Raw genomic sequence first — 25,476 nt, 5'->3', positions numbered from 1 at the left:
ATTTCTTGACCTGGTCCCAGGTGATGGTGGATGGGGAGTTGTCAGCCAGGAGCCCCCAGGGACACCTATCAGACTCTGGTCTCACTTCCTACCAACTAAGACAATCTAAAGTTTTGCCCAGAACACCAGCGAGCACCTGCAGAGATAAGGTAAATGCAGATTTGGAGGCCAAAAGAGCAGATTAAAGTTTAGGAAATGCCAAAGTACCATCCTATCCCCTAAAGCTGGATGATTAGTGGTTGTGTTACTGTACTCAAGTTCAGCTGCTCGTGGCTCAAGAATCCAAAACTGAGAGATAAGTGTTGAGTAAAAGAAAAGATTGCTTTATTGAGGAAGCCTGCAGTTCTGGGGAGAAGGTGGACCCATGTCCCCCTAAAACCAACTCCCCGCTTCCCAGGTTTTGCTCAGAGATTATACAGGGAAAAGAGTAAAAGGGCTACATGCTAAGGAGAGGCTGTAGGGGTATGTGATCAGCTTGGGGACATTCTTCTGATGGGTTGGTGGGGAGGTAATCGGGAGTTGGCATCATCAAACTTCTGGTTCCGACCTGTGTGGGTCTACGTGCTTGTGGGCAGCATATGGTTAACTTCTTCCACCTGGCGGGGGTTTCAGTATCTGAGAAACAGCTCAAAGGATATGGCTCAGAATATTATCTATAGCCCTTGAGGAGGAACTAAAAGTCCTTGACTTTGTTTAATGGGTAAACTATTACTATTGGGTCTTGTTTGATTGCTTTCCTTTGCTTTTTCTTGTTTCTCTGATTAAATTTATTCTTTGGCTAAAGTTTTCCTACAGACAAGAGGCAGGTGGAGGACAAGGGTGGCAGGTGTCTGTCCTGGGAAGGCCCCACAGTGTCCTGCTTGGTTACAGTAGTTTTACGTCGACTGTCTGTACATAAGTTCAAATCTTCTTCCTCCTTCCCTCCTTCCTTCTGTTCAATTAGCAAATATTATTTAAGTTTTGCTTGCCCTGTGCAAAGTAGTGTGGTCCCAAGACAGAGAAGCTGCTGCTCCTTTTTGCAGGGAGCTCTGCCTACAGAGGTACAAGCAAAGCAGAGAGGATGAAGGAGCCAGAACGGCTGGGCCGGGCAGGCAGGCAGGTTAGGCTGGAAAGTGCAGTTGGAGGTGGTGGTGGAGACAGGCGGTCAAGCCAGGAAGGTGGGTGGAGAGTGAAGGGTCAGCAGCTTCAGGATGAGTGGCTGCCAAACATACACGCAGGCTCTTCAAAGGCCCCATGACCTCTCAGAGAAAATAGGGGAAGTTTCCCAGGGTTCTGTCCTCCTCAGAGCTTAGGAGTTCTCTAACGAACTGACCTAAACTTAACTGACAGCCTTCTGATTTACTCGAGAAAGGACCCATCTGAGAACAAAGCCAACATGGAGTAAAACTGATCTGGGAGATCCTGAGAGCTAGAGAGACAGAGATCTAGTGACACCAGGCCCTGGATCCAGCCATGCCTGAAGCTAACACTCCTCTGGCTGTTATTGCTACATGAGCCCATAAGTATGTCCCCCTTTTATTGCTTAAGCCATTTGAAATTATGTTTATGCCACCTATACACTAATGAGTTCTAACTAATGACAAGAAAGGAAAACGCACAATGCTCTGGGGGCAGAAGGTGGTAAGAGCATGCTTATCTGTGCCTAGTCCAATGGCTGCCCGCTTCAAATACCCCTTTTTCAGGAGGATTTTTCTGAAACCTTGAGAGTAGGTGAGATCTTGGATTATATAGTCTTCTAAGACTCTGTGGTTTTTTTTTTTTTTTTTTTTTTTTTGCGGTACGCGGGCGTCTCACTGCTGTGGCCTCTCCCGTTGTGGAGCACAGGCTCCGGACGCGCAGGCTCAGCGGCCATGGCTCACGGGCCCAGCCGCTCCGCGGCATGTGGGATCTTCCCGGACCGGGGCGCGAACCCGCACCCCCTGCATCGGCAGGCGGACTCTCAACCACTGCGCCACCGGGGAGGCCCTAAGACTCTGTGTTCTGAACAACACTTGTAACAATTCCAATTATAGAATCATGCCGTCTTCATCTCTTTCTCGCTACCACTTCACATAGTGCCTGATGGATTTTAAATGCTAGACCAACTACGTACTGAAGTTTTAAAAAAAAGTGAATCTAGTTGGAGAAGAACAAGAGAGGTTTACTGGAGGAGCTGACATTTGCCATAGCCTTGGAAGACGGTGACCCAGTCAGGATGGGCTGTGTTGGGCTGCAGTGACAAACACCCTCAGAATGCTAGTGGCACGTGGCAACAGGGTTTATTTCTTCTGCTGGTCACACGTCCACTTTGGTCAGCTGGGGACTCTGCCCTGAGTTTCCTCCTTCCAGGGCCCAGGGGATGGAGTTTTTACCATCTGCAGTCGTCAGTGTGGCTGGGCTAAGAATGATCAGGACAGGAGGTGAATTACAGGCTGGCTGTTAAAGTCCCCATCTGGAAGGGACACAAATCACTTCCACTCCCCGTTCACTGACGGTGAAAATCGTACCCATGTGCCTCATTTCAGGGACAGTGGAAGAGCTGAAATGGGGGTGACCAATCTGGTGGCATCTCAGCTCTCAGCCTCTCCCAGATCAGTCTGCTCCACACTAGCTTTGTTCTCAGGCAGGTCCTTTCTAGATTAAATCAGTGTTTTCCCCAGATGAGTGACAACTCCAGAGAAGGGGATGTCCAGGGACATCTCCGTTGACACACGGGGGAGGGGTGGTGAACTCGGCAGGCAGAGAGAGCAATAGAACGTTGAATTAGGCAGGACCTATGATTTAGGTTGTTCAAGATGCCAGCCAAGCATGGGATGAAGGGAATGGAGAGGGTAGATGCCAGAAGCGGGGCAGCTGGTGGGAAGCCGGGCAAGAACCACTGCGGGATCATCGCAGAGTAGCTTCATCAGGGCTGCCCCCAGCCAGCAGGTAAGTAGGTCTCTCTGCAAAGACATGAAAAATATTTGTTAAATACATATTAACTATGTACTGGGTTGAATCCTGTCACCACTGCCCCCCCCAACACACTCATTTTCACCCCTCAGAATGTGACCTCATTTGGAAATACGGTCTTTGCAGAGGTAATCAGTTAGGTTCAGATGGGGTCATATTGCATTAGGGTGGGCCCTTCAGCCACTATGCCTGGTGTCCTCATAAGAAGAGGAGAGATACAGAGACAGAGACACAAGGGAAGAAGGCCACGGGATGACAGAGGCAGAGATCAGAGTGATGCAGCTACGGGGCCAGGGAACACCAAAGATTGCCTGCAAGCACCGGCAGCTGGAAGAGGCAGGGAAGGATTCTACCCTGGAGGCTGCAGAGAGAGCAAGGCCCTGCTGACACGGTGATTTTGGACTTCTGGCTTCCAAAGCTGTGAAACAATACATTTCTCTTAGTTTAAGCCGCCCGGTTTGTGGTAGTTTGTTACAGCAGCCCTGACAAACTATTCCAAACCAGGAGCAAAGAGACCCTGATTTTTATGGGCCCAAAGTTGTATACCTCTTCATTTCTGTCCAAAGTAAAAGATTCATTACAGGGCTTCCCTGGTGGCGCAGTGGTTGAGAGTCCGCCTGCCGATGCAGGGGACGCGGGTTCGTGCCCCGGTCCGGGAAGATCCCACATGCTGCGGAGTGGCTGGGCCGGTGAGCCATGGCCGCTGAACCTGCGCATCCAGAGCCTGTGCTCCACAACGGGAGAGGTCACAACAGTGAGAGGCCCGGATGCCGCAAAAAAAAAAAAAAAAAAAAAGATTCATTACAGACCCTGAACATATGCTAACACCCACCCTCCTTTGGAATTGTTTTCCTTTTGCAGATTTTCCCCATTGCTCACAACTGGACCTTATATGTCAAGGATGCTCTCAGAGAACTGGGAGAATGTACGGACGTCCACAGATAGAGATCCTTCCACTTGGGCTCCTGAAGCAAGTAGAGAGATCCCTTCCCACCCCCAACAAAGTTTCCAAGCAAGGCTGCATAAAGTAAGGAGAGTTCAGGAATAAACGTTTGCAATCACTCACTTACTCGACCAATATTTACTGGATTTCTGTATGAATCAGGTACTTTGCAAGATATCAGGAGAGGTGGGATGAGATGATGATGGTGATGATGATGATGGTGGTGGTGACTAACATTCTCTCAAGGGCTTTCTATGTGCCAGGCACTGTTCTAGGACTTTTCACAGGTCCTTTACATGTAGTAACTCATATTTCTTACGACAACCCTAGAAGTTAGCTCTGTCATTATGAGTACATCTTCTCGATGAGGAGGCTGAGGCAGGAAATTATAGAACTTGCCCAGGGGTAGGAAGCTGGTGAGTGGCAGAGGTGAGACACAGATGATCTGCAAAGAGATGAAAGTACTGGCTTCCGAGGGGGAGGGGCAGGTAAGAAAGTTGGGGGGTGGGGTGTGGAGGCGGAGAAGGCTATTGTTTTTCCTAACAAGCTTTGTAGAATTATTAAGCCAGGACTGACCCCTGAGCAACTTGATAAATTAAACACTAAAAAGTTAAAGGAAGGGGGGCTTCCCTGGTGGCGCAGCGGTTGAGAGTCTGCCTGCCGATGCAGGGGACACGGGTTCGTGCCCCGGTCCGGGAAGATCCCACATGCTGCGGAGCGTCTGGGCCCGTGAGCCATGGCCGCTGGGCCTGTGCGTCCGGAGCCTGTGCTCCGCAACGGGAGAGGCCTCAGCAGTGAGAGGCCCGCGTACCGCAAAAAAAAAAAAAAAAAAAAAAAAAAAAGTTAAAGGGGAGATGAGGAAGTGGAGACTATGTGGATGGGCATCTATTTACAGAAGTTTGGGGAGGAAGAGGGAGAGGTTAAGGCTACGGTAATTGGAGGAGAATCTGGGGTAAGACAGGATTGTTAGGATGGGTCAGTGACTGCCGTGAATGTGTACTTGTTGATTAGAACGACCCACAGGAGAGGGAGATATGGATTCTGGAGAAGCTCGAAGATGGGGGGCGGAGCCCAATACTAGAGCTGGGGGATGCTGGGTTTTCAGGGACACTTTCTCATCTTAACGCGAGGGGAAAATACGGAACTGCAGCAGTGGGCTCATAAAATGTGGTCGGAAGGTCTGACGGCTCCTCTTACCCACAGGAGACGCAGAGAGAGGCAGGGTAACTGCCCAAGGTACCACAGCTCCTGGGTGTTGAAATCAGGCATTCTTCCCCTGAACTCCAGCTTTCTCTTGGGTCTCTCTCAACCCTGAGTACCCACGAACTCCAAGAAAGAAGGCCGGGAATGAATGATGCCTATGGTCCTTTTAGTTAGAATAGCCTATGAAAAAAGTTTTGGTGCTGCTAACTAGAACTTTCCAGGGACATTAGTCCAGAGAATCCAGTCTCATTCTGTGATGGCTTTGCAGCACACGTGCATTTACTAAGCAAACCTAATTCTACTGCTGACCAGTGAGAAAGAGAAATAATTTAAACAGTTCAGTACAATTGCACCCACGTTTGGCTCTGAGAGCTTCTGCTGTCTCAGCTGGCCTGGGCTGGGGACGCGGAGGTGCGGGAAGCTCTCAGTTCCCTGGGGCTGCTCCACAGGACAAGCATCTTCTACCCGTGTGTGTGCAGCCGGGGCTGCCCCCAAGTCAGTCCTTCCTACAGCGAAACGCAAGAAAACTGCTTCATCTGGTACTCAGGGCATCGCAGAAACAACAATGCATTGCAGCACTGAAGGGAAAAGTGGCTGCGTTGGACCCATGAGAGGGAGTCTGGGACCCAAACGACACCTTCATCAGAACTTTTCCAAGCCTATTCGGACTCTGCAACGATCTCCTCTCACCCTGGTTGAAGAACGCCGCCCCTCTCAGAAAATTCCACTCCCCTGTAGAATTCTTCTTTTCTCCTCTCTTTGCCTCTGGTACCTTGTCTCCTCTGTCCTCTCACTTGTTCTCTGCTCATAGTGTTCCAGAAGGCTGGGGCTCCTAAGCACAAGCCTAGCCTCCCATTGGGCAAATCTGGCTGCAGGTCTGGGCTGCTCTCTGTGCCCCACCCCCAAGTCTTCCTCAAAGCTTCCACTTGTTAATGAAGGAGCAGGCAGCCTACTCCACTTTTGAACTTGACCTTCTATATTTTTGCCAGGTAATAAACCATAGGGGCTCAAGAAATGTGTGTTCAAAGTCAAAATGGGGGAGGTAAGGGAAAATGGATGTACATGAGTGGGGTAAAAGAAAGCTGGCCTGCAGACTGTTAGACCGGGGAGGGTGTTCCTACAACAGGGTGGATCTGGAAAAGGCAAACTTTTTGTTCATTACCATGTCCCCAGAGTCTAGAACAGAGCCTGGACAGAAAAGGTGCTCAAGCCAGTTACCCAGTAAATGAGCTGAGCTTAAACTTCTCCTTGTGCAGATGGAGAAAATGAGCCTTGGGGCTCCTGTGCTATGAACCCCAGGGAAGGGACCTTGCCTTTTCACTCCTTTTCCCAGAAGCTCAGCACAGGACCTGGCTCACAGCAGCGGCTCAATAAATATTTGTGGAATGACAGAATAGGTAAATAGCAGGGCCCATGCAGGCAAATGGGACGCACAGAGGAGAGGCAGGCCACTGCCTTGAGCAAAGCGTGGGCTGGTGGATGGAAGAGGCTTACCACCGGCAGGCAGATGGAGGGGGAGGGGCGCAGGTCCCTGCAAACACAAGTCTGGGCAAGGGGCCTGGGGACAACGACAGGGTCTTTTCTTCACCCATAAAATGATGCTCTCTCAGTGCAGTGATTCTCACCGGGGCTGCACATTAGAACCATCTGGGAAGCTCTTAAAAGACGTCTGGTCTGCCATCCTTGAGATTCTAATCAAACTGTCCTGGGGTGGAGCCCTGGCACGTACCTTATAAAAATGCCCGGTCAGAACGCCGGGCATTCTGATCTGCAGAGCGGCTTGAGAACACGGAGGCAAAAACCGGACAGCAGACAAGGAAGCTAAGCGTGGAAAGGGTGCTCAGGACAAGTTCTGGGATCCAGGAGAGGAAAGAGTGAGAATCTTCCCTTCCAGCCAGGGTCCTGGGGGCGGGGAGAGGGACGCCGGGGCGGGAAACGGCGGGTGGGCTCAGAACCCGGGAGGAGGATAGGAAGCGGTGCGGGGGGTGGGGGCGGGGCGGTGTCCAGGCTGTAGGATGGGCTGAGCAAGACGGACGTGATCAAATGGGAGCGTGCATTTCAGCGGAGAGCTGATGCAACAAGGCAGGGGCCTGGGGTGAGAGTCGCAGGGAGCGGGTCTCCGGGAAGCAAAGGAGGCAGCTAAATGGGGCTCGGGAGCTAAAACCTAGAGGAAGTGGGGAGTCGCCCGTGGGGGATGTCAGGGCGTGGCGCGACGGGACTCGGAAGAAGAAACTCTGAGATGGAGATGGTCACACAGAGACACACGGAAGTCCGCATGCACACGGACGAGCGCGCACAGGCACACGCACCCGCGCACAAACGCATCCCCGGTGCACACACGCCCGCTGCACACGCCGAGGCCCCGGCCTTCCGGGCGAAGGAAGGGACAGCAGAGCCTAACGGCCGCCGGGACCGGAGGCCCCTCCCCGCCGCGCCCCTACTCGGGCTTGCGCAACAGGCGGCGGCTCCGGCGGGCGCCCGCCGCGCGCAGCTCCAGCACGGCCAGTGGCGCCCAAGGGAGCGGGAGGAGCGCCCGCGAGGAGGGAGCGGCGAGGGGTGTGTCCCCGCTGCGAGCCGGGCCCGGGAGGGCGGGGGCGGGGCGAAGCGCGGCGGGGCGGGGCCGCAGCGCCTATAAAATCGCCCTCCTCCGGGGCATAAACAAACCTCTCCTGGCTCCCATCTCCGGCTCGAGAGCGCACGCCTCTCTTCGCCGCTCTCGCTCCCTCTGGGGCCGCCAGCCTAGCTCCGGCTCTTTTTGCTTTTCTCTCTCAACCTCAGGTAAGCCGGGCGGGGAGGGATCGGTCGCCCGTGGGTGCTGCTGCAGCTCCTGGACCGCCCTTTGTGGCCCCGCGGAGCTGCAAGTGCTCGGCTTCCCCGTGGCGCGAGGGCGAGAGCGAGCAGGGGCTTTGGGGGCGCGGGCACTGCCGGAGTGAGGGGTTTCGATTCGGCCTCAAGAGGAAAAAAAGGTCCCCGTTCACCTTCCCCCTAGCTGAGAAAGTGGGATCCTGGGGGTCGGGGTCGGGGGTGCAGAGGCTCGGGGCACACCTTGACCGCGCTCCCGGGGCCCTCCCAGACCACAGCTGGCGCCGCGGGCCGGGGGGCGAGCTGGAGCTGGGAGCAGGGGGAGGGACCAAGAGTGCGTGTGTCGGGGGCGGGGTGGCGTTTGTCCCTGCAGTGGGGTGTCTGGGGAAGGAGGGGTTGAGTGCGCGTGTGTAGAAAGGCGGTGGGCAGGGGTGAGCGGCGATGGGGATGAGGCGGGAGAAGGGGGCGTGGGTGTGCCTGCTTCCCAGACTGTGCCCAGAATCAGGGTGCGTCCGAGGGGCGGGGGCCCATTCAGCCTGGAAGCCGGGGTGGGGCGCGCTTGTGTGTGTGTGTGCGTGGTGGGGTGGGTCCGAGGTGTGTCACAGCGCGTGTGACACGCGCGGGAGCGAGGTGGCAGGGTGCGGCCCCCGAGGTGGCCCGGGGTGGGCACTGTGGCGTCGCGGAAGAGGTGGCCTGGGCCGGAGGGGGCTTCGAGTGGCGTCATTTTCGCCTCCGCCCAGCCTCCCCCGCTTCGCCTCTCTCTCCTGCCTCCCGGGCCCGCCTCTCCTGCCCTGCAGGAGGAGAGCCGCTGGAGTTGCTCGGACGTTCCTGGGCCATCCGCCGCGGTCTCTGGTTCAGCCGTGGGCAGGGCGTGTGTAAAGCGGTGCGCTCCGGGGCAAACGCGCGGTCACCGCTTGGGTCACGTTAGTGGCTGACGCTGGGATTTAGTGGCTCTTTTCCTTACCCCTCCCCCCCCCCACCCCAGCCCACCAGTCCCACTCGGCCGTCTGTCGCCTCTGCTGTCAGACGTCCCTGTGGGTCTGGGGCAGCACCGATTTGTGGCTTGGAAGGGGGAGGTGCCTGGCAGCTGGTCGGGGAGGGAAATCTGGTGGCGGAGGGCCCGGTTGTCTTGTGCCCGAGACCAACTCTTCTTCGCAGATGTCCTGGGCGCTTCAGTTTGAAGTTTGTCTGGTTCCTTTGAGTTACTGGGAAAGATTAAAAATTCAAAGAGAGTTCAGCCAGTGGCCACGCAGGAGGGCTTTAGCCTCCTCCTAATGGCCATTAGCCATACTTCACCTTCTCCTAAAGAACAAAATATCTAAACACAAACCGTGTTCTTGCTATGAAAAATGCAGTTTCAAGGCAAACCTTCCAGCACAGCCTCCTCCTTTATAGAAAGTCTGGTATCGTTACTGAATTTCACAAACGTGAAGTGAAATAAGCAAGGTACAGAGAGTGCCGGCTCCGCCACCTGCCTTCAAGGGGCTCACCGAGTAGGGGAGGAATGCAGGTGCGGGTGCAGCCCCCAGCCCTCTGTGGTGGTAACTGCTGGAGCACAGCGGCACAGGGTGGGAGTCAGGGGAGGAGGGGAGGTAGAGGTGGTCCGGAAGTGCTGGGAGACCTCCAAAGGGACAGTGCTCTGGTGTAAGGATCGAAGCCTGGGATGTCCCTTCTGGTCCCTTGTCTCTCATTAGAGAGTGAGAAGGAAGGCGTTGCCTGCCTCGCCCGTCACTTGGCACTTGGCCCAGGGCCAGGTCCTTGGGCAGGGATCAAACACAGACGCTGAATGAATTGAATGGCTCCTTCCCTTCTGCCCCACTCCCCGATGATCCCGCGGGTGGCCAGCATCCCAAGCAGGCAGTAGACCTTTTGGGGGTAGCATGTGCCTGGGCTTTCCAAGGAGACCTTGGAGCATCTCTTGGGGTCTCCTCTCCTGAGATGCAAATCCAGGATTACTATCCATTGGTTTGATAATTTGGACTGGAATTAAAAACTCACACAACTTACTGGTCCAACTTCTACCCATTTTACAGATGGAAACTGAGACAGGGAACGACTTAGGAAGGATGAGCCGAAACTGGGAATCGGCTCTCCAAGACCCTGTCCAGGGGTCTCCTGGCTGGGATTGAAGGTGGTGAAAGGGGGTCTCAGTCTTGAGAGATTTATTTTCTGCTGTCAGAGGGGCAAAAATAAATTGGATCTTCACGGAGTTTCTGGTGAGGAAACTTTCCAGACAGAATGTGGGTGATTGATTGATTGATTTTCAGTGTGAATTGTGTGTTCTTGAGAGATTAGCAGACTCAGTCTAGTGAGAAAGGGCTGCAGCCCCGCTAAGCGGTGGTTGATGGGATTCGGGCTGCCTCCTCCAGCTTGGACCCCAGATCTAAACAGAGCTGGACCCCCCTTTCCCTCCCCTCAGTGCATTGAAATCTGGCCTGAGCTGCCTCAGCAAGGATGGGGAAGAAAGATCGCATTGTGTTTTTCTGATGGCCTGAAGCTGCAGTTCTTCCTTGGGACCCAACTCCAGAGAATCCCATCCAAGGCGTGACTCAGAAGGCCCTGTGCTTCAGAAAGGAAGCCAAGGTGATGACTCAGCATCCGAGATTCTAGCAAGGAGGGGGCCTGACTCAGGCGGAGGGGGCCGGGGAGGGACAAGACCTCTCTCTCTTCAGATCAGTGGCTGTATCCTCGCATCCCCTCTCATCCTTGAAAGAGCTCTGCTTGGGCTGTCTTGGCCCCATTGAATGGATGAGAAAACCAAGGCCAAGAATGTTTAAGGGAATGCTTGTGGGCCACGTGACTGAAAGTGGGAGAGCCAGACTTAGAACCCAGAGAGTCAGACTTGAAAGCCTTTGTTCTTTTTCATGATAGCATGTTGGGGTGATCGCATAAGGGCTTGAATAAAAAGTACAGAGAGGCAATCAGGAGCTCTGGGCCTCAGTTTCCTCCCCTGAAAAATGAGAATAACAGACCCTGTCTCACTGGGATGTGTAAATATTAATTGAGTTAATCCATGCAAGGAACTGAGAACAGTACTCGCCTGTGAGGACACATGAGGGACTTTGCTGTCAATCAGTTCCACAAATGACAAGGCATTTCCTTGGCAATCAGTGGCAGGAACCTTTGTTCTAAACTTACCCTGACCAGTGGGAGCACCTGCAAATGCTGGACTCATGTTTTGCTTCTAGAAGTTTTTCCAAAAAGCTAGGCTTGGGCTTCCCTGGTGGTGCAGTGGTTAAGAATCCTCCTGCCAATGCAGGCGACACGGGTTCAAGTTCTGGTCCGGGAAGATCCCACATTGCCGCGGAGCAACTAAGCCCGTGCGCCGCAGCTACTGAGCCTGCACTCTGGAGCCCGCCGGCCACAACTACTGAGCCCGCGTGCCACAACTACTGAAGCCTGCCTAGAGCCCACGCTCTGCAACAAGAGAAGCCACTGCAGTGAGAAGCCCACGCACAGCAACAAAGAGTGGCCACTGCTCATTGCAGCTAGAGAAAGCCCGCGCACAGCAACAAAGACCCAATGCAGCCAAAAATAAATAAATAAAATAAATACATTTATTTAAAAAAAAAAGCTAGGCTTATGCTGAACGCTTAAAAATGTAATGGGAACCTAGTCTGAAATGCAGATTTCCAGGCCTAGTAGGTCTGGGATATGCCAGGAATCTGCATTGTTTCAAAGCTCCCTGGGCTGGACTGGGGGTAGGGTGTACTGAAGGCAGCCAGAGTTGAGGATACCTGCTCCAGAATAATGGGTAGGGGGAGAGGAAAAGAAAGAGGTGGCCACATTTCTCATACCTCCAGGGTCTGGGGACACAGTACTCAGTAAGTAGCTCTTATCTGGCTAACGTGACTTGTGATTTCAGGGCATCGCCTGGTTCGGTTGAGATAGGAGACATCCTTGCCATTTCTCAGGTCAGAAAACTGAGGTTTGCGCAGGTCACTTGCTTGTCCAGAATCAAGTGATGGGGTTCTGTTCCACGTGAGCCGCCCTGGATGTTTCCCTGCCCAGATCCCTCTGGACCTGTCTGTAGAACTTGAACTTTGTTCCTTGGATTCATTTCAAGCAGCCCTTGCTGTCTCCCTGATCTCAGTCTGGTTCCCTGCCCTTCTGCTTGCTCTTTCTCTTTATGTTTGGAGACAGAGACGGGCGGGTTGGCCATTTCTGCTGCAGAAACTGAGGAGGTTAAATTCCCTGGACACTCACTTGGCCCCTTGCTGTGCCCGCCCAGGCTTGTTGGAGGGGGGGTGGGCAGGAGGGGTGGGGGACTCTGATCAAGTGTGCATGGAGCCCAGCTCTTCAGGGTGGGCGCCTTGTGAGAAGAGACCTGGGTAATCCTGGGAATCTGACTTGGCACTGCAGAACAGACTGGATTACAGAATTCGGGTCCACACATAGGCCTCTCTTTGACCCAATCTTTGACTTCATCATTTACTGAAGACCTGCCAACCCCTGCTCACCTGGGCTCCATCTCCAGGCGTTTCCATTCCGTCAGGGCTGTTCCTCCAACAGGTGGTAGGAAATGGGGCTCGTTAGCAGTCTGGGGGCCTTATCTTTTATAGATTTTTTTTCCTCCTTAAACCTGTGGAAACCTCTGTACATATAAATGTTACGCCCATGTGCAGCTCTGCTGAAAGAAGTGGATGGGGACCGGGGTTCCATCCTGTTGCCCCATCTTGACCCCCGACTCCACCCTGTTGGCTTTGAGAAGGTTCTGGGCAGCCCTCTCTGAATGTGGGTGTGAGAGGCATTCTTAAGAGGCAGGTAATTCTGAGGACTCTCTTAGCTGGGAGGCTTCACCTCCTTTCCCCTCTCCTTATTAATCATTGAACTTGTCTCTTGTCTCCAGAAAGCCCTCCCTGGCCTTCCCCTCCAGGCATGCAGGCTGGGTTAGGTACCCTTCTTGGATCATTCTGGGCTGTCTCCTTATTCACCCTTTTTCCCGTAGACCTGAGAGCCTGGCATTTAGTAGGCACTCAATTAATGTCGGTCCAAAGGAAATCTCCACTTATTAAGGCAATAACTTGGGCCCTCTTGTGTAGGAAAGGTCAGAAGGCCATCCAGAGGGTAGAAGCAGCAAGACCAGTTCGGGGAAGGATCCTGTCAGCGTGGCACTCATCCCATCTCAGGGACAAAGGGTTTTGTAAGAAGAAACTACATCCACATCCAATGCGAACACTGGCTCCGTCTGTGTGCTTTCCACAAATTATCCCACAGACCATCCAGTGCCGCCCATGCTTGTCCCACAGATTCTCAGAAAAATCCTCTAACCCACCCAGCATCCTCCTTTGGACTTCCATTATTCTGCTGGTCCTTGCAGACGATCTGATCTTCTCTCTGCCAAACACGTAGCTGGGCTGCCAAAATTCCGCTGAGAACCTACAGGAAGATCCTGGGTGGTGTTGCAGGGAAGGGGGTGGGTGAGGACCAAGTGCTGGCCCCTCCCTCTTCCTGCTATTGTGTCCCAGACACACTCTCTGACCTTCTTGCTAGTTCTGTGCTCTGGCCGAACACAGACAAGTTCCGTTTCAGCTCTAGACTGGTACCCGGGGAATGCATGCATCTGGGTGTGTCTTCTCTTTAGTGATTCCTTTTTCATTCTTTCAGTATCAGACAGTTCAGTTGAATGCTGCTGAGGTTCAACCTCCATGCAAAGCAGCAGGGGCCTCGAGGAATTCTGATTGTCTGATCTTTTCTGCAATTGTGTTGTCACTGTTTTATTGACTTCTGAAAGCCCTATTTTTGACATTCCTTCCCCTCAACTGGGGAACTTTCTTGAAGGTCCAGTGAGTCCAGCCATATTTTTTACTAGGTTTATTACTTAAGAAAAACATTGAGAGTTAAGGCCACCAAGTTCCTCACCCTCCCCAGAGCCTTGGGTTTCGAAAGGTCCAGAAAACATCAAGAGAACCCACGAACTGCCTGGTAGCTTGGCATCAAAACCTCTTTGGCAAAGAAAGGACCAAAGAACGCGTTCACAGCAAGGCAGAGAGAGGCAAGGCATACCCCGAGGCTACTTTCCTTGAGGTTAACGCCGACGGGGGTCTGTTCTCTGGAACCTTCCGGGGATCCCTGTCTTCAGGGAAGATGTTGCGACGACAGCAGCACCCATTGACCCCCCCGCCCCCCTTTTAAATTCTGTCCTATCAAGAGCCCAGTGTGCTGGAAAAAACACCGCTTTCATGTGGCTTGGAAACCAGGCATGTTCTGGAGCAGACAAAATCTGGACCACTGGCTGACCGTCACAATCGATGCCAACTCATCAACAATCGCTCCTGGGCCCTCTCTCTCTGCTTCACTGAAGGACTCCAGGAGGCTGTGGTCTGCCTGCCCCTGCCCTGCACACCTGCACCCACGTCGAAGGATGGAGTCTAGGCCTTAAGGGAGTCACATGGGCCTTGGCGTTTGAGCCTCAGGTGACCCATCTGCAAGCTGGGACGATCAGATCCACATTCTTCCAGGGACCTCCTTGAGGAACAGATAGAACGATGCAGTGAACCCTTTTTCAAAGTATTGGATGTCATTGGATGCCATGTCAGGAAGGCACTCTGGGGAAAAGCTAAACACAGAAGTCCTTCTGGGTATTGTGAAGGGAGAATAGAAAAGTCTAAGTCGTGGACTGGGCCTCTCATGGCGGCTCAGGGGGGCTGAGAACCTACAGGAAGATCCCGGGTGGTATTGCAGGGAAGGGGGCCTCTCGTGGTGGCTCTAGGGGGAGCTGCCCATGGTAGAGGGAGAAACACATGACTCCCCCAGCTGGTCCACACAGGAGAAGCCTCCTGGGCACACATATAGCCCATCCTCAGCACATCCTCACCCTGGGGCTGGGGGCACGGTATGTATGTCTATTTAGAGCAAGCTGGTGTCATGGTCAACTGTCCCCTTTAAGGTTGCTTTAAGCTGTGCCATCTTGATGCTTGGTGACTTGGGGTACATTTCATAATCTCTCTGTGCCTCCGTTTCCCTGTCAGATTGTTCACGAGAAGGTCCACCTTCTAGGGTGGCTGGAAAGCTCAAAGGAGGGACAGAGTTTGGAGCCCAGGAGGTGCCATAGAAGTTCTTGTTGCTGCGTTTGTGCAGGGCTTTGGCCACCCTTGCTGAGATAGGTGCATCTTGAGGCTCCCAGAGCACATCCTGGATGTGTGTCTGCTGGACACCCCCGCCCTGCCTCGGGGGAGTTCTAGGGGCCCAGCAGAACTTGCAGATAGGTCCCCCTGTGTGGCTTGCTAGACGAGTGCCAGAGCCGGAGGGAGACTCCTGTTTTACGGACAGGGAGGGGCCGACGCCGGGAGGAGAGGTTCTTCCAGGTTCCCAGGGCAGATGGATCCAGGCGGAGCCAAGCTGCATGGGGCCCTGGTAGGACCCCAGGGTGCACGGCCCTGTTGTCTGCGTGCAGCACCCTCCCACCTAGGCTCCCATCCATCCTGAGTTTTGGGGACCATGTGCTGTCCATAGAACACACGCCACATATTTTGTAGATGGGAAGCCAAGGCCCAGGGAGGGGATGAATGACTTGGGGAAAGTCGTGTGGCAGGGTTCCCATGCCCCGACTTCTAAGCCGTGTTCCTGCTGCTCTACCAGCGTTTTTGAGAATCCCAGGCTCTGTGTCCCCTCGCTCTCCCGGTGACTGGTTAATAGCTCTCACGTGACCTCATTGCCTGAAGTGCCTCTGCCCGCTGCCTTCCCAGTCCCCGAGGTCACCTACTTCCCTCCTCTGGACAAATCTCAGTCTTGGCTTCCCTGGAACCCATGAAGTGCAGCTAATTGCTGACTGACTCCTGGGTCTGTTGAACTGGAAAGGTATTTGCCCGCCCCCCCCTTGGGCCTTTGTTACTCATTGACCTGTGTGATGGTGCATTGGGTCTGATTGCTGGAAACCCATGTGGCACCTGCTGAAGCTCTTCTCTGTGTCCCCTGCTTGCTGGGCCACTCGGGGACTAAGAATGTATAAAACATAGACCTGTGTTCCCACAGATGTCCATGGTCTCTGAGGCAACCAGAAAAGTGCACTGATTAATTAAGCAGCTATTTGCCAGATTCTGTGTGCCATAGTTTCATTTAAGCCCCGCTGCTACTCGCTGGGAACAGGAGTTGTTATGCCCATTTTATAGATGAGCAGACTGAGGCTCAGAGGTTAGATCACAGAGCCAATCAATGGTGATGCCCAGGTCTGACCCTCAAGTCTCCCCGCCTAGCTCCTGGCTACCTTTCACTTCTGCGATGTTGGTTTTCTCAGAATTCCTTCTGGGCAAGTAGGTGGGAAAGGAAAATGTGGTATAAACCAGTCTGGCAGCTGGCGTTGTGACCTGGAGCCCTGTTTTGGGCACGGAGTGGGGTTTTAGCAGAAGGAGGCCTGTCCCAATCTCATTTCCTGTCTAGAGCGGCTTCCTTCTGTGCTGAGACACAGTTGGCAGGTACGGCCCTATCCCCATGCTTCAGGGTGGCTGGGAGTCAGACTCCTGGGCTCCCACCCCTGTGCCCTGTGCGGCCTGGCCCTGTCACCCCCTGTCCATTGCATGATTGCCTCAGCCCTTTTCAGTCCGACACTGCGCTGGGACTTTTCAGGAGGCGGTGGAGAAAGGCAGGGACGAGCATCCAGTGCTCGGCCTCAAGTGCAGGGAGAGAGCTTGCTGAGCCAAGTCGGGCCTCAGGTCGGCTGCGGGGAGTGACCCTGGTGTGACCCTCCGAGTGGCACCTGGTGGGGGCGGGGGCACCAGCCAGAGCACCCAAATCAGGTCACCTCCCATCGGTCCCTGACTTGTCACATAGTAGAGTTGTCAACGGAGCTATCAGGGGTCCTTTCTCTCTTTGCTCAGTGCCTGTCACATGAGAACCTACTGTACGGGAAAGCCACCTCCGAGTAAATCGCCATACGGTCCACGCTTCTTGGAACTTAGATGGTCTTTGAAGGCTAGTCTTGCCAGGGGGGCGGTGGCAGATGATAGGAAGGGGGGGCACGAGGGGCTGCCGGGAGATGTCTCTGGCTTCACCCAAAGCATGTCAGCTTTCTCCTTAAAGACAATCAATTTTTATGTACTGAACTTCCTTATAAGGTTTCCTTTAGGCAAACAGCTTCTGAACCAAAAGTTTGCGAAGTTTTTGGCTTGAGGCAACAGAGACAGGGTGAGGGCTGGCCTCAAGAGACCTAAGTCGGCAGAGCTGGGTGACAAGCAGGCTGTCTTCTTGCTCCTCCAGTAGCTCAGGGAGGGCGGTGGGGGGCATGGGGAGGGGCGAGCTTCAAGGTGCACTTTCTGCAGTCCATTTGGGCAGCCTTGGTTATTGCGAGCAGTGACCTAGATGGAGGTCCTGGCCAACTCTTCCTGTTGGGACATTTGCAGTTACAGTTATGAGCTACAGGCTGCCCCGGGCCTGCAGGCACCCCCCTGCCCCGGACAAGGAGAACTGGAGCGTCCCTCTGCTTTATCTGGTCTCCCTGAAGACTTCAGGGTCCTGGGGACCTCACTAGCTGCTGCTTGGTCTAGGCCAGGGTGTCTCAGCCTCTTCCCTACTGGGACCAGATAATTCTGCTGCGGGAGCATCTTGTGCACTGTGGGATGATTAGCAGCTGCCCTGGCCTCCACCCACTAGATGCCAGTAGCATTGCCCGGTCACGATGATCAACAATGTCTCCAGACAGCGCCAAATGGAGGGTGAGGGGAAGAATCACCCTCGTTTAGACAAACACCGCGATAGCTCTCCATGGGCTCCGCCCTGAGCCTCCCCAAGACCCTGAGCACGTGGAGGGTGGGGCTCCGGCAGGCGCCTTCACCCAACCCTCCCAAAGCAGCGATTCTCAAATGCTGATGTTTAAGGGATTCGTGCCAGTTTTCAACCCACTGTCTCTTGGGGTCTGGGAAGCTGGGTTGTCGGAAGGAAAAGAAGGTGTGGAGTAAAGAGATTTCTCTGGGAGCACGTTTGGGAAGCCAGGAAGGTTGGACTTGAACTATTTCTTGTTCTGAAAGAGGATAAGGGGGCAGGTAGAGGCCAACAGTCTAGTGGAATCATGGCGTCTGGCAGCCAAGGAGACCTGAGCACACCGGGCTGAACTGCAGTCTGGGATGAGCCCTTATAAATGTAGATCTGTTTTCAAAGTGTTTCACTCTTGTGGTCCAGTGATCATGTAAGAGTGAATTTACGTACAGACATTGCTCTGAAGCTGCACAAAAGCCGTTCATCTATCTATTTAACAAGCAAGTTGAGGCCCGACTTTGCACCTGGCTGTGATGCTAGGAGCTACAGGCAGGGAAGGGAAGGGGCCAGGTAGGCTACCTGTCCTAAGGAACTCACACAGGGAGCTGAAGGAGGCCTGCCCGGGCCCGCCCAGGGGGTAGCGGGAGACCCCGACTTCATCCCTGGCTTCTGAAGGAGCCCCTGTGAAATGTAAAGTCCTTTCCCTCTGAGCACGAAGGGTGGAGTTGCCAGAGCCCCGGGCTTCTGGAAGTCTCCCTGGGCAGTGTAGGCGAGGTGTCCCACGGCCAGGGTCTCGGGACCACGAACACGCTGAGTTAGCAAGGCCGACAGACCTTGGCTTTTCATGCCTCCTGCTTCCAAGCTGGCAGCTGCCCAGCTATGTTCACAAATATAAAACCGACTTTGTTTTCAGAATGTTCTGGAGCCTGGACTCCAAAGGCTGCATAAAGGCATTCTTATGGGGCTGGTTATCTACTGGGGAAAATCGTGCCGGGGCCCCAGACCCGAGCGTCCCAGGGGATCTGCCCACGGAATGCCACGTACGGCGGCGCAGGGCTGGGGACCGGGTGGCCGCTGCTCTGTCGCCTGCTGACCTCTGAGAGGTGTGTCACAAAGAGGGCTCTTCTGGGTTCGGGGAGCTGGATGTTCAGAGGAGCCCCGGACTGGAAGTTCAGACACTTGCATTCTCTCTCTGGCTGTTAACGTCTGCGGGGAGCTTGGGGCGAGGTCCCCGTCCTGGAAAGGAGCAGAGTGAGGGCCGAGGTCAGGCGGCTTTTCACCAAGTACCCGATTCGGAAGGTCTGGGTCTGTGACCTGAGGGTCCCTGGCCTCCTCCTGTCACTTACGTCTTCACGCTGTCTCGTGGGCCTCTGCCTGCAGCACGGAACCCTCATTCTGGGCCCTTTGTGCCTCACCCCGGTACCAGTGGGTGCTTCGTTCTCCCAGTTTGACTGTTCATCCGTAACAAGAAACGTTTATGCCACCAGGTCCTTGATTAGGCAGCCAGGTGTGCTTAGCAACTGTCACCACCCAAGCCTCGCTCCCCAGGGAGTCGATTATGATGGCATTTCCACCGCCCGAACTCTGCTCAGCTTAGCTCTTTTGGTTCTTCTGCACTTGCCTGGGTGTCAGAGCCAAGGAGGACGTCTCCTGCCCCACCCCGACCTCTGCCCCCATCCCTGCCCTCCCCACCCCTGCTCTCCCACCCCTGCTCTGGCTCATGCAGTGCTTCTTGCCTCGAAAGTCCTTTTTCTTTCAAAACCCTCCTGAGTGTTCAGTGTCAGACCCCTTGGCATGGAGCAGAATGCCCTGCACAGAGCTGGACACAGGGGCGTCTGCGTGGCCGCCCCTCTGTTGGGGCCCCTCTAGTCTGAGGAGGAAGGAGGAGGAGGAAGCTAGTGCCACGCCTGCCTGTGGCGGGCCTCCGCGACCTCCGTCCCCTTTTGGTCGTCCAGCTGGGTCTGCCTGACTTTGGGCTCGGCGATGTGGGTGTCCTTCTAAAATGCGGGGAGAAACGTCCTCGGTGTGGTGGGTGGTCCTGGACTGGGTGTGAGGGCCTGGGTTTGAGTGTAGATGCGTCCGTAAGCCTCAGTTTCCCATCCTAGGCAATCTACTCCCCTGGGTCCCCGGGGGGCAAGAGTGGGATGGGATGGGGCGCTGGGTAGGGGGTCGGAGCTGCTGGGCTGTGCAGGTGAAGCCTTGCTCCCTGGCCTCAGATTTGCTCCTTTCTGAAAACATGTCTCAGCAGGAAGCGCTCACCTCCTGGTCTCTGTCCCTTTGTAGGCAGGTGACAGCAAGGACATGTCTCGGGAGCTGCAGGACGTGGACCTCGCTGAGGTGAAGCCTTTGGTGGAGAAAGGCGAGGTGAGTGCAGAGGCCCCTGGCTGACCCCATCCCGTGCCTACTCGTACACGGGCATACGTGTGTGCACAATAGGAACACGCAAGCATGTACACTGCCACGTGTGTATACATGCACACACACGCACATGTCCACTGCTTCCTGGTTTCCACAGGTCACCTTGTCCAGGAATGCAAAGGGACAAGCAGTACCAGTTCAAGTCCCAGCTTGGCTCCCAAGTGCTAAGGCACTGTGGCCAGGCCTCTCGCCCACCGCTGGCTTTTCTGCCCTCTCCTCACTGATGTCATTTGTGAAGTAAGGACATTGAACCAGAGTTCCTCTAAGCACCTCCACATCTGGCAACCTGTGGTTCTAAAACCTGCAGCATGAAGCCCGTTGTCCAGCGACTCTGTCTGCCCCATAGCTTAGAGGTTAAGGCCACATACACTGGGACCAGACTACCTATGTTCAGATCCTGCCTGTGACACCTGCAGCGTTGTGACCACTGGCAAATCCTTCAACCTCTTTGTGCTCCAGGCCCCCAACTTTAAAAAACAGTGACACTAGGACTTATGTCATGGGGCCAGGGTGAGGATAGAGTGGGTTAATTCATGTGGAGCTGTTAGAACCCTGTCCGCCCTGAAGGGGACCAGCTTTGCTCATGAGCTCTTGTAGCTACAATTATTACCATCGTTTTGGCCAAAGCTTTCATGTCTACAAAGCCTCCCTGTTGGAAACAGAAGCCCCTGCCCTACAGCCCAGCCTGGCATGATCCATCCTGGACCGGCTGTAGATGGATATGAAAAGCCTTTTCACTTACATTGTTGACACTGTATTTTTAAACTATGTTCATGTCCCAGTTCTCACGGAGCCTCATAACGGCCGGTGATGAGACACCTTTTTTTAAAAATGTAAAGCTCAGGTTCAAAAGTTCAGTTACTCTAAGGTCAACTAAATGCTTTTGAAAGTAATAATTAGCATGCATGAGCCACGTCCTGTGTGCCTGTCTCTGGGCCAGTCATACTTCATGGATTTTCTCCTGCTACACGGAAGGATAAGGCTGTGGTTGATTAGAAACTAGGTTCATTGATTGTTCCCATTTTACAGAAGAGGAAGCTGAATCTCCAGGAAGTTAATTTGTCCTCTTAGGTCGGTCACATGTTTACAAATTGTGGGGCATGGAGCCAAGCTCAGGCCAGCTGCCACTGGAATGGGCTTATTTAATTCCTTTATGACTCTGCTAGTGGCTGCTCTGTTTTAGGTCCATTATTTCATGGACTTTTCATTATGAAAGTGGGAGGCAACTTTCTATTTCCCATTATATAGATAAGGAAACTGGTCTTGTTGGGAAGGGAATTGCCCAAGTTCATTTGGATAGGTGACACAGCTAGTATTAGAAGCCAGGCCAGGTGAAGCTGCAGAACGCTTGAGATCATTCCCATGCTAGGGGTCTGCAAACATGTGCTATAAAGGGCCAGATGGTAATATCTTAGGCTTTGAGGACCACATGGTCTCTGTTGTAACTACTCAGTTTTACAGTTACGGCATGAAAGCAGCCCTAGACAATATGTAAGCAAATGGGCTTTCTGTGTTCCAATAAAACTTTATTTACAAAAAAAAGGTGGAGGAATGGGGAGGGCCATAGTTTGCCAACTATAATACTATTCACTATTCATGCTCCAAATCCATTTCCTCTTCTGTCTGAATCTTTGACACAGTATTGAAAAGCAAACAAACATACAAAAAAAACCCCCTAGGTGATACAAATAGATATCAACATATTCTTATCCCTTTTGAAAAACCATATGAAATAGTATACCATGCTTTGCTTTATTTATTTAACCACTTAGGTTGGAGACCTCTCCAACATCAGTCCATAGAGCACTTGCTTCTCTCTTTCCAGTGTCACAGTGTTCCACCACATTTATTTGACCAGTGCCCTGTATGTGGACACTTGGGTCCACGTTACCATTACCAACAGTGCTGCAGGATGTTCATACGCTCGTTGGATCTTACATGTACATCATTTCATACACATGCAGGTGCAGCTCTAAGGTAAACTCCCCAAGTGGCATCGCTGAGTGCAAGGGTAAATGCATTTTTTAAACACAGCATTTATATATTTTAGGCAGCACAGTGCTACCCTTGGAAAATTTTACTTCTCAAACAAACATCTAAAAGATTATCAACTCCAGGTTACATGTCAGTCTGTCTCTAAGTAGAGATTGACCCTTTCTTTCAAGGTTTAGATCGAAGTAAACCTTCCAATTCCTTAGATTGACTCAGCAAAGTGTTTTTAATTAGGTTTGCTATTGGGAAGTTCTTCCTGATGTCTGTCCTCAATCTCCATGACATCTGCACTCTTGTTAACATATTGAAGGTTAGGGTTGTTCAGAATAGCTTTTCTACTCCCTCCTAGCAACACACACACACACACACACAGTATTTTTGGCCACATTTGCTTCCACCTGAATTTATCAAACCCCTAATGTTCTTAACCCCAGCCCCAGGGGGTGTGAAGCTATTTTAATCTCCCTCAGCAGGCGGCTGTTACAATCTTATCTTCCAACCCCTGGCTGTCCCAAGGGGTCCTCGTTCCCCTTCCGTCACCTCTTTTGCCTTTTGCTCTGCTGAGCTGTTTTCTTTCATGGTGGGTAGTGGTGGGTCTAGCTGGGCCTCCGCTTTCAGGGGGTGTTGGAACTCCATCTCTGAGCTGAGAAGAAAGCATGCCAGTAACATCTCTTGGAAACTTTGGCCCAGGGTGGCTCCAACTTCAACGCTGAGCTGTACTTTCACTGCTACCCAGGGGACAAGGGCCCCTTTCCTGTCTTCCTGGGCTTAGCCTGCCAGTGTCAGCTCTGGTGAAAGATGGAATTTGGGCTGGACACTCAGAATTGTTGGATTGAGGGAAATGCTCTGTTCTCCTCTTCCACCCATGAGAGATTGGGTTTTAATCTAGATGATAGGCTGTCGTGGAAGAAATTTAAAGGCAGTAACATGGTCAGGTTTGAGCTTTAAAAGTGTAGCACATAGGGCTTCCCTGGTGGCGCAGTGGTTGAGAGTCCGCCTGCCGATGCAGGGGAAACGGGTTCGTGCCCCGGTCTGGGAGGATCCCACATGCCGCGGAGCGGCTGGGCCCGTGAGCCATGGCTGCTGGGCCTGTGCGTCCGGAGCCTGTGCTCCGCAACGGGAGAGGCCACAACAGTGAGAGGCCCACATACCGCAAAAAAAAAAAAAAAAAAAAAAAAAAAAGTGTAGCACATAGATGGAGATAGAGAGATCAGTCACTAGGCAATTACAATCCTGTATCTCTCAAGCTTGTGGTCAGCTTAGACCTTCAGATCTTTATTTTCACTATGGCTGCAGTCAAAAAGGAATCCATCTACAGTGTCTACTCTTCTGCTGGACTGCTATTCTTTGAGATGAAAAGTCTCTCTCTGTAAGGCATTAGAGAGGCCCCACAAAGGACATAGGGTAGATATAACAGACTCAGGGCATGGAGAGGTCCGTGTGTTCTGACATTATTTCTCTGCCCCGGGAAACTGATGAAACTGACCATCTCTCTTGTCTTTCCACAGACTATCACTGGCCTCCTGCAAGAGTTTGATGTTCAGGCAAGTAGAAGACGTGGCTTCCCTTCCCCCTTTCCTACTCTGTCTTCTCCCTTTTCCTCTTTCTTCCATTGGTTGGATCAGTGTTCAGATGTTAGGGGTAAGGGGAGAGAAGGAAGTGGCCTCAGCTGATTCCCCACACTCAGCTTCTCTCCCCGGAGAGAAGTGCGTTTGAGTTCTGGCCAAGGGCGTAGGAGCCAGTTACCCCCTGTGAAAGCAGGACAGATATCCAGCCCCCTTCAACCCTGCAGAGCTGGGCAGAGCTGTGGGGCATGTACGGAGGAAATGACAAGACACTGAGTGGGCTTGGGACCCCGCGATGGGAGGGAATGGAGGAAGCAGAGGCTTGATGTTCTTGGCTCTGCCTGGGAAAGTGAAACCAGCCTTCTCTGTGGTTTTCTGGCCCCATCTCTGCTCCAGGTTGATATGAGAGCAAGGTGGGAGGTGCATCTGAAGGTTTGTCCAAGAACAAGTTTTGGGGAGAGTGGGTTGGCTTCTCATGGCCCAGGGGCGGGTCAGAACCTCAGGAACTGTAAATCCTGGACTCATTATCCCAAAGCTGCATGGGCCCCATGCTGTGCCAGGTCCTGGGGGTGGAGCCGGAAGCCTGAGCACATCCGGGTCTTGTGGGCTTCCCGGAGAAGACAGGACCGAAGACAGACCAGATGCAGGCCGTTACGCTCACCTGGACCTCAGCCTGCACATCACACAGGTGCCCCGGCTTCCGGCCCATTCTGAGCCCTGCGTCTCCATCATACCTTTCACCCCCTCCCCACCCCAAATAGCTCACTCATCCTCCTGAGTCTCGTATTTCAACGATCGGCCCACCATCCACCAGAGGTTGGGAATCTTGGCGTTGTCTTTGGAAGGAAGGTGTAAGAGGGAGAGGGGTTGGAAACGTCGCTGGTGTGAACTCAGGGAGGTGAATGTGCGAAGAGCACAGTCAAGGTGTGTGGGCCTTAGTGCACTTATGCGTCATCCTGGCTATACCTGGAGACCCCCCTGACCCGCGCCCGTGGAACCCACGGGGTGTGTCCGAGGGGTTGGTTTCTGTCCGGCCGTTTGTTCTCTGAGGCCAACACATCCTACTGTGTAACACTGACTTGTTCAGAGCACACTTACTACACCACCACTGTGCACCAGGCCCTGGACATCCAGACGTGTGGCACCTGAACTCTGCAGGGGACACCCCACTGAACCCCAGCAGTGCTATGCAGTCGCGATTGCTGTCTCCATTCTTAAAGCTGGGGAACCAGGCTCAGAGGTTAAGCATGCCTGGCCCTCAGTTGCACGGCTACCACAGTGCCCTGTGTGATTTGACCATGAAACCTGCTTTTACAGCCTCCTAGCAGCGTCTGTGTCAGGGCCAAGAGCAGGCAGCCTGAGCAAGGGTTAGCAGCCACCACGTGCCATTTACTTAAGAGCGGTGTTGGCTTGGCTTGAAGGCGACTCCGTGAGCTGGCAGGGGTGCCGCCTGCCTGAGGGAGGGACCAGCCTGGGGCCCTCTCGCCTCCCTCGCTGCCAGTGGGCGTCTGGGGCAGGCTGCAGGGACAAGCCTGGGCTGGGGCAGGTCATTTCCACCCCAGGGGTTTGTGATTAAAAGCAGCTGAGCCTGGAGGTGCCCTCTCACCCCCCAGGAGCAGCTCTCTGACTCATCAGCCCTGGGTTTATAGCATCAGTGCTGTCCCAGCCTCGGTGCATCTGCAGTGGATGAATTCAGATCAGGGCTGGCATCTCCCCATTTTATGAATGAAGAAACTGAGCCACCCAGACGGTGAAACTTGCCACAGTCAGGCCACAGCTGAGATGTCATGGCATCTTGAACAAAAGTATCTTTTTTTCCCTCTTTTTTGAGTCAGGCCAACCGGATTTAATTCTAGCTGACCCTTTCAAGGTGTGTGCCCTTGAACAAGTTACTCAACTCTTCTGAGCCTCCCTTACCCATCATCTGTAAAA

At 53.4% G+C, this 25,476-nt stretch overlaps 1 protein-coding gene and 2 long non-coding RNA genes across 5 annotated transcripts in view; 1 reads left to right on the top strand and 2 right to left on the bottom strand.

Annotated features, from left to right (window-relative positions):
* Nucleotides 1-302: 302 nt before the first annotated feature.
* LOC308630351 lies at nt 303-3,908 on the bottom strand. Of its 2 annotated transcripts, none has more exons than XR_014017830.1 (2): nt 3,478-3,908; nt 303-2,921 (listed from the first exon to the last, which is right to left on the bottom strand). It is a non-coding gene; the product is annotated as an uncharacterized lncRNA (long non-coding RNA). The 2 variants fall into 2 exon arrangements; XR_014017831.1 differs by lacking the exon at nt 3,478-3,908 and adding an exon at nt 3,285-3,446.
* A 62-nt stretch (nt 3,909-3,970) lies between these two features.
* On the bottom strand, nt 3,971-6,951 carry LOC308630306. Its single transcript, XR_014017820.1, has 3 exons — nt 6,807-6,951; nt 5,435-5,583; nt 3,971-4,319 (listed from the first exon to the last, which is right to left on the bottom strand). It is a non-coding gene; the product is annotated as an uncharacterized lncRNA (long non-coding RNA).
* Nucleotides 6,952-7,727: 776 nt separating this feature from the next.
* NDRG1 (N-myc downstream regulated 1) overlaps nt 7,728-25,476 on the top strand; it is a 55,401-nt gene continuing 37,652 nt past the window's right edge. Inside the window, exons 1-4 of one of the 2 annotated variants that reach the window (XM_081258844.1) lie at nt 7,755-7,855; nt 10,299-10,462; nt 19,853-19,933; nt 23,488-23,523. In XM_081258844.1, coding sequence (XP_081114970.1) covers nt 19,871-19,933; nt 23,488-23,523 — 99 coding nt within the window. In that variant the 5' untranslated portion in view covers nt 7,755-7,855; nt 10,299-10,462; nt 19,853-19,870. Of the gene's footprint in view, nt 7,856-10,298; nt 10,463-19,852; nt 19,934-23,487; nt 23,524-25,476 lie in introns of both variants that reach the window. The other variant, XM_081258843.1, reaches the window with a different exon arrangement.

The sequence above is a fragment of the Mesoplodon bidens genome (genome assembly GCF_964165515.1).
Source record: "Mesoplodon bidens genome assembly, chromosome: 16".
In the NCBI taxonomy this organism is placed as follows: Eukaryota; Metazoa; Chordata; class Mammalia; order Artiodactyla; family Ziphiidae; genus Mesoplodon; species Mesoplodon bidens.
This window is presented reverse-complemented; position numbering and strand designations above follow the sequence as displayed.